We start from the raw sequence: 7,500 nt of genomic DNA, 5'->3' as shown, positions 1-7,500 counted from the left end.
CGGCCCCACAGGGAACACTGGGGCCATTCTCTGGGGCCCTCGGTGACAGCGTACCCCCGGGAGAGAGAGAGAAACACTGTCCTCTTTTCTTTTTTTTCACGTTTGAAGCAGTCGTTTAACATTTTTGTTTTTGTCCGTCTAGAAGCTCTGGATTCCCCTCCCACTCGCAGCATTCCTGGGGCTCGTTATCAGAGCTGGGGGGCGCAGACACTGACCACACGGGGGGGGGGGGGTCAGTGGGAAACTGCAGCCCACACACTCACACGTACTCACACAACAGATACAGGCAGAGACTGTCTGCGCATACTCACACAACAGATACAGACAGAGACTGTCTGCGCATACTCACACAACAGATACAGGCAGAGACTGTCTGCGCATACTCACACAACAGATACAGGCAGAGACTGTCTGCGCATACTCACACAACAGACACAGACAGAGACTGTCTGCGCATACTCACGCAGCCGATACAGATGCAGTGTATCTGCGCATACTCACACAGCCGATACAGATGCTAGTAACTCTGAAGTGTTCACAGATGGAGAATGTAATTATGTCACTGATTATGGTTAGTGTGTGTGTGTGTGTCTGTGTGAGGGACAGATACACAGGCCCACACCCTGGTTGGGTGGATGAGGAGAGACAGCTTCAGTGGACGGAGATTTTGGCTTCAGATTTCAGCCATCATCAGCGCTGTGTGTGTGCGTGTGTGTGTGTGTGTGTGTGTATATGTGTGTGAGTGCGTGTGTGTGTGTGCGTGTGTGTGTGAGTATGTGTGTTTGTGTGTGTGAGTGTATGTGTGTGTGTGTGATTGCATATGTGTGTGAGAGTGTGTGTGCATGTGTGTGTGCATATTTCTTTGAGTGTGTGTGTGTGTGTGTGTGTGTGTGTGTGTGTGTGTGTGCGTGCGTGCTTGTGTGCGTGTGCGTGCGCGTGTGTGTGTGTGTGTGTGTGTGAGTGTGTGTGTGCATGTGTGTGTGTGTGTGTGCATGTGTGAGTGTGTGAGTGTGTGTGTGCGTGTGTGTGTGTGTGCGTGCGTGTGTGTGTGTGTGCGTGCGTGCGTGTGTGTGTGTGTGCGTGCGTGTGTGTGTGTGTGTGCGTGCGTGCTTGTGTGTGTGTGTGTGTGTGTGTGTGTGTGTGTGTGTGTGTGTGTGTGTGTGTGAGGTGTGTGTGTGTGTGAGTGTGTGTGTGTGCGTGTGTGTGCGTGTGTGTGTGTGTGCGTGTGTGCGTGCGTGCGTGCGTGCGTGCGTGCGTGTGCGTGCGTGTGTGTGTGTGCGTGCGTGTGTGTGTGTGTGTGTGTGTGCGTGCGTGCTTGTGTGCGTGTGTGTGTGCGTGCGTGTGTGTGTGCGTGTGTGAGTGGGTGTGTGTGTGTGTGCGTGCGTGCTTGTGTGTGTGTGTGTGTGTGTGTGTGTGTGTGTGTGCGTGCTTGTGTGTGTGTGTGTGTGTGTGTGAGTACAGAATGAGGGTGTGTTTGTGCTAAATGGAGACAGTGAGCTCATGTTACTTGCCTTCACCAGCAGCAGGCAGGTCTTGCAGGGTTAAAAGAATACAATGATGTCTTCTAGCCCTGCTATCACCATGTGACAAATGTCCCAGCTCGGAGTGCTGTGTGTCCTGTTGCCTGTTGAATTTCTGACCTACCATGGGAGGAACCTAACGGGTAGCTTCTCACACCAGCTGAGGACACGCCCTGATGCTGCATTACCTGAGAGATTCGAGTGTGGGGGCAGCTAGCATAGATAACCTGTCACAGGTCAGCTTTGGCTTTGGAAGACATGTCAGACAGGAAAAAGGGAGCGAGGGAGTGTTTGTGTGTGAGAGAGACATATAGAGAAAGTGTTTCTGTATAAGCTACAGAAATAGCGAGTGTGTGTGTGTAGGAAAGAGGGTATATGTGTGTAAAAGAGAGAGTGAGATTGTGTGTGTTTATGCATAAAAAAGGGAGATGGAGAGAGAGTCTTTGTGTATGTAAGACATACAGAGGGAGTTTGTGTTAAAAGGAGAGAAAATCTGTATGTGTGTGTGGGTGTTTATGTAAGAGTGTGTGTGTGTGTGTGTGTGTGTGTGTGTGTGTGTCTGTCTCTCTCTGTGAGTGTGTGTGTGGTTGTGTTTGCATGTGTATGTGTGTCCATGAGAATGTGTGAGTGTGTGTGTGTGAGTGTGTGTGTACATGTGTGTGTGTTTGTCTCTATGTGTGTGTGTGTGCGTGTGTGTGTGTGTACGTGTGTGTGTTTGTCCCTATGTGTGTGTGTGCGTGTGTGTGTGTGTCTGTCTGTCTGTGAGAGTATGTGTGTGTCTCACTGTGAGAGCTTGTGTGTGTTTGTAAGAAGGAGAATCCAGATGTGGGAGAAGTTGCACAGCTGCATCAGGGTGTGTATGGATGACCTCCGTCTGCCGAGAACTCAGAGAACTTGGAGAGGAAGGGGAAAGCCAGCTTAACACCCCCCCCCCCCCCCACACACACACACACACACACACACACACCTCTGCCTTCTCTACCTCACAACACCTGGGATTCAGAGCAGTGCTCCATCCGCCACACTTCATACAAGAAGAGAGAGAGAGAAGAGGGAGACAGAGAGGGAGAGACGCAGAGAGAGAGGGAGCGAGAGAAAGAGAGTTACAGAGAGAGAGAGAGAAGAGGGAGACAGAGAGGGAGAGACGCAGAGAGAGAGGGAGCGAGACAGAGAAAGAGAGTTACAGAGAGAAATAATCCAGTGTCTGCTCTCATCCGCTTTGCTCTCTGCTCCGAGCTCCCAGGTGAGTGACCTCATCCTCCGCACCACCCCAATCACCACGGCAACATTGCAGCCGGCCGACAGCCAGCATACCCTAGCCCTTTAACGTCACTGGGGTTTTTCCCATAAAAAGGGTCACGGATTCCAACCTCCCCCAATCTCACGGGTTTACTGGTGGTTTTTGTGGTGCATTAACCCATGAATACTGCATTGTGCCGCACCCCCCCACCCCCGGATTCAAACCCGTGACCCCTTCTGATCCCAGAAACGTTCCCTCAGTTTGTGGTGTCAAAGAAAACTAATAATATACAGACATAACATATGAATAAGCTAACAAATGGAAAAAAAAACCTCCATGTAAATAAGGCGTTGGAATGGTTGGAATGAGACAAAGGCCACAGTTCATTGGTTCTTTATAGCAAACGCTTACCTACACACTTGCATCACAGGAGCACAAATGGCATAGGACACATTCTCAGGGGTCGGCATTGCGGGGGGACGGGGGGGAGAAAGCTGTGCACCAGCACACTTGACAGCAGTGTGGGGTAGCGGTAAGGAGCAGGTCTCATAACCAGAAGGTTGTTGGTTTGATTCCTCTGCTATTGTACCTATGGGCAATTGCCTCATTAAATATGCAGCTTTATAAACAGATGAAATGTAACCTGTGTAAGTTGTTCCGGATAAGAGCATCTGCTAAATGACAGTAATGTAATGTGACAGCCTGGCTAAGTGAACAGCGGTTGGGCATGGTTCACAGGCTGGGATGCAGCCTGGGTCGAGTCCCAGGTCGCTGTGGTGCCGTTGAGCAGCGCAGTAAAGGAGAGGTGTGGGACAAAGTGACTGATGCAGCTCTGTGGTCTCATTCATTCCGCCTCTGTGATGCTGCATAATTACGCTGCTAATGCCACTGAGCTGTGTGGGACAACACCGCCCTATCAGAACCACCCTGCATCTGACATCACTGCATTCCAGAACACACACTCACTTACACACACAGGCACTCTCATACACACACTCAGATACACACGTGCTCACACACACGCATGCGCACACACACACGCACACACACTCACATATACATACACACACTCGTATGCACACACACAAACACACAAACACCCAAACACGAGACACATGACACACAGATGCACATACATACACACACACACACACACACACACACACACACACACACACACACACACACACACCACATACACACACACACACACACACAGGGAGCCATTGTTACACACGGAGAGAGAGAGAGAGGGAGAGAGGGAGAGAAAGCGAGAGGGAGAGAGGGAGAGTAGAGGAGAGAGAGAGAGGGAGAGAGAGAGAGGGAGAGAAGGAGAGAGAGGGAGAGGGAGTGAGGGAGAGAGGGAGAGAGAGAGAGGGAGAGAGAGAGGGAGAGAGAGAGAGAGAGAGGGAGAGAGAGAGAGGGAGAGGGAGAGAGAGAGAGGGGGGGAGAGAGAGGGAGAGAGAGGGAAAGAGAGAGAGGGAGAGAGGGAGAGGGAGAGAGAGAGGGAGAGAGAGAGGGAGAGAGAGGGAGAGAGGGAGAGAGGGAGAGAGGGAGAGAGAGGGAAAGAGGGAGAGGGAGAGAGAGAGAGGGAGAGAGAGAGAGAGGGAGAAGGATATTTTTGTGAGGGTCCATTCCTGCTCTCTCGCATGCCTCTCATACCACAGAACACTCACACAGGTCTGCAGAGGCACCATTATGCAACAGGCAGCTGTTTGTCCCACTTACACAGAGAGAGAGTGTTTCTGTGTGTGTGTGTGTTCATGTGTGTGTGTGTCTCTGTGAGAGTGTGTGTGTTGGCATGTTTGTGTGCATGTGTTTGTGTACACACACACACAAAAACACACACACACACACACAAACATTTCAATTCAGAGACACCGACACGGGCCAGATCAGACCCACAGAGCTTCGGGTTCGAATCCAACTCACAGTGGGACACAGCTGCAGAACCCTCCGGTTACCATCGAGGCAAGGGAAACACACAAGATGAAGAAAACTGTAACAACTTTAACCTGAAATAAGGAATGTCCGCGGACTTCACCCGTTGTATGAGCTGTGCTTTTCATTAGCATAAATGTCTGAACCCTTCCTGCAGGAGTGAAGTTGTTTCTGTGTAACCATGTTGAAATGTGGACTGACTTTTGCTTTGAATTGAAGTTAAATGCTGGGTAAATGACCAGTCACTCTGTTAACAAGCTGTGACATTAAACAGGACTCTGTTAACGAGCTAGGACACTACATTAACCAGGACCATGTTAATGAGCTAGGAAATTAAACAAGCCTGGGCTCCATTAATACACTGGGACTAAAGTGAGAAACGAAAAGAGAAATAAACAGTTTGACTATAAAGGGGCTGTGAAGTGAAGCCACCCACTTCGCCCGTGTGAGGACTTTCCTACCTGATCGGCCAGGCTGCTTGGACACAGGAAGTGACACCTCTGTCAGCGGTAGGATGTAGACGTCAGGACCGGCGTGGGAGGCAGGAGATGCCAGGGTCAGGAGGTCAGCATGATAGTCCTCGCCCTCGGCGTTCTCAAACTCCTGCAGGGGAAAAGACGATGATCAGCCAAACTCCCACTGTCTGTCTGTCTCCCATTCTCCTTCTCTCTCTCTCTCGCTCTCGCTCTCTCTCTCTCTCTCTGTCTCCCACTCTCCTTCTCTCTCATTTTCTCTCTCTCTCCTTTCTTCCTCTCTCTCAGTTCATGTCAGTTCAACATGATTTGCTGACATACCAAATATAATTCTGTTGCCAAAATTAAACAGTCACCTACAGAATACATAAATGTGTAGCAGTTAAAGGTTTCCCTTGGTAAAAGCACTGTTCGATGACAGAAAGCACAAGGATTAATAGCACTGACAGTCAGCTGATACTGCCAAATTACTTTTTTGAAAGTGTAATCAGTGGCTGAGACAAGATAAAATAAGATGCAGATTCACAATATATTCTCTCTCTGTCTGTTGTTAAATTCAGTCACTCTGCTTGTGAAATATTAGGTCGGAGTCAGCATTCTGTCCGGGGCAGGATGATGAGAAGATTTGATCCTTTAGAAAAATGTTTGAAAATGCTGTAAGTCTTTAAAGTTCTGTTGGAAGGATGAATGTGTACTGCGACCGTGCTGCAACTGCTCCAGGTTCTCCAGCAGCGCATCACAGCACAGCTGCAGCGGTGATGACACAGAACCTGCACTCACTCACCCTCTGAGGTCATCCCCAGAGAGAGAGAGAGAAGAGGGAGAGAGAGGGAGGGAGAGAGAGAGAGGGAGAGGGAGATAGAGGGAGAGAGAGAGAGAGGGAGGGAGAGAGAGGGAGGGAGGGAGAGAGGGAGAGAGAGGGAGGGAGAGGGAGGGAGAGGGAGGGAGGGAGGGAGAGAGAGGGCGACAGAAATGATCAGAGAACAACCGCTGATTGTTTTGTCCTGCATTTCTACTGCGTCTCCTACATGTCTGCATCTTAGCAGAGACTATCAGAGGAGTGCGGTGTGGGAGGAAGCCTCTGGTGCTGTACAGCACAGAGCGTGCTCCCTGCCAGAGACAGAGAGAGCAGGGAGAATGGAAAACTGTGAACCCCCCCCCCCGCACTCCTCCCTGCCCCCCACCCCGCCTCCCTTCCTGTTCCTGGAGCTGCTCCTGCCGATTTTCTGGGACCAGATCTTCACACGACCCGGAGTGGCCTCCCCGCCACATGTGTTTTCACTCTGCAGATCGTCTTTAAGCCGGGACAAAGCCCTCCTACACACACCGATACCACCGCACAGTTCACACACAGCAGAGCTACCCCTAATAACACCACACAGTTCACACACAGCAGAGCCACCCCTAATAACACCACACAGTTCTCACAGCACAGAACTGTGCTAATTACACCACACAGTTCACACACACAAAAGAACTGCACTAATTACACCGCATGGTTCACACACAGCAGAACTGTGCTAATCCTAATTACACCGCACACTTCACACACAACAGAACTGCTCTAATTACACCATGGAGTTCACACACAGCTTCTCTCTGCCTGTATTTTAGCCACACATTTCCCTTAGCTGTAGAGCTCACACAGCATGTCTCTCCATGTCTAATTATCAGCGAGCATAAGACCACTGTCACTACAGAGACACACAAGGCAGAGCCAAAATAAAGGAGTATTAAACTCTGTTTTTTTTAGGACAGATAAAAAGACACACCTGTTGTTAAGAATATACAGGTTATTCACACCTGTTGATAAGAATATACAGGTTATTCACACCTGTTCTCTGGGAAGAAATGGCAGTTATCTTGAACTGAACGAATGCATAGACAAGTATAAGGTTATGATTACATTCCTCATACACAAGGCTCGTAGCAGGTGCCTCGCATATCTCAATGGATAAGGCATTACTAATCGATGGCAGATCAGGCTAAGTGTTTCAGTCAGAGGCAGAACAGCACTGCCCCACCCAGGAGCTGATTCTGTGACTTTTCACTCAGAAACCAGCCCCTTCCTCACTGGTAGAAACACTCTGGGGGGCTATCTCACTGACCCCTGGCCTCACACTCTGGTCAGAAACACAGACGCTCTGACCTCACTATCTACAGCCATTGGACGCATCCCCTCGGTGAGGGCCTGGGAGAGCCGGGTTCGAATAGAGGAGAGGAGGCTGCTGAGGTGCTCCTGGGAGACACTCTGAACCCGCAGGATCATGGGATACACTGTGGAGGCCAGGGGCATGAGGACGCCCCACCAGTTCAGATCTGAGCC

At 50.2% G+C, this 7,500-nt stretch overlaps 1 protein-coding gene across 1 annotated transcript in view; it reads right to left on the bottom strand.

Moving 5' to 3' along the window:
• aatkb (apoptosis-associated tyrosine kinase b) overlaps positions 1–7,500 on the bottom strand; it is a 61,776-nt gene that overhangs the window by 16,424 nt on the left and 37,852 nt on the right. Inside the window, exon 3 of the mRNA XM_036535786.1 lies at positions 5,163–5,304. Within this exon, the coding sequence (XP_036391679.1) occupies positions 5,163–5,304 (142 nt within the window). The remainder of the gene's footprint in view (positions 1–5,162; positions 5,305–7,500) is intronic.

Source organism: Megalops cyprinoides, chromosome 1 (assembly GCF_013368585.1).
Source record: "Megalops cyprinoides isolate fMegCyp1 chromosome 1, fMegCyp1.pri, whole genome shotgun sequence".
Taxonomy (NCBI): Eukaryota; Metazoa; Chordata; class Actinopteri; order Elopiformes; family Megalopidae; genus Megalops; species Megalops cyprinoides.
This window is presented reverse-complemented; position numbering and strand designations above follow the sequence as displayed.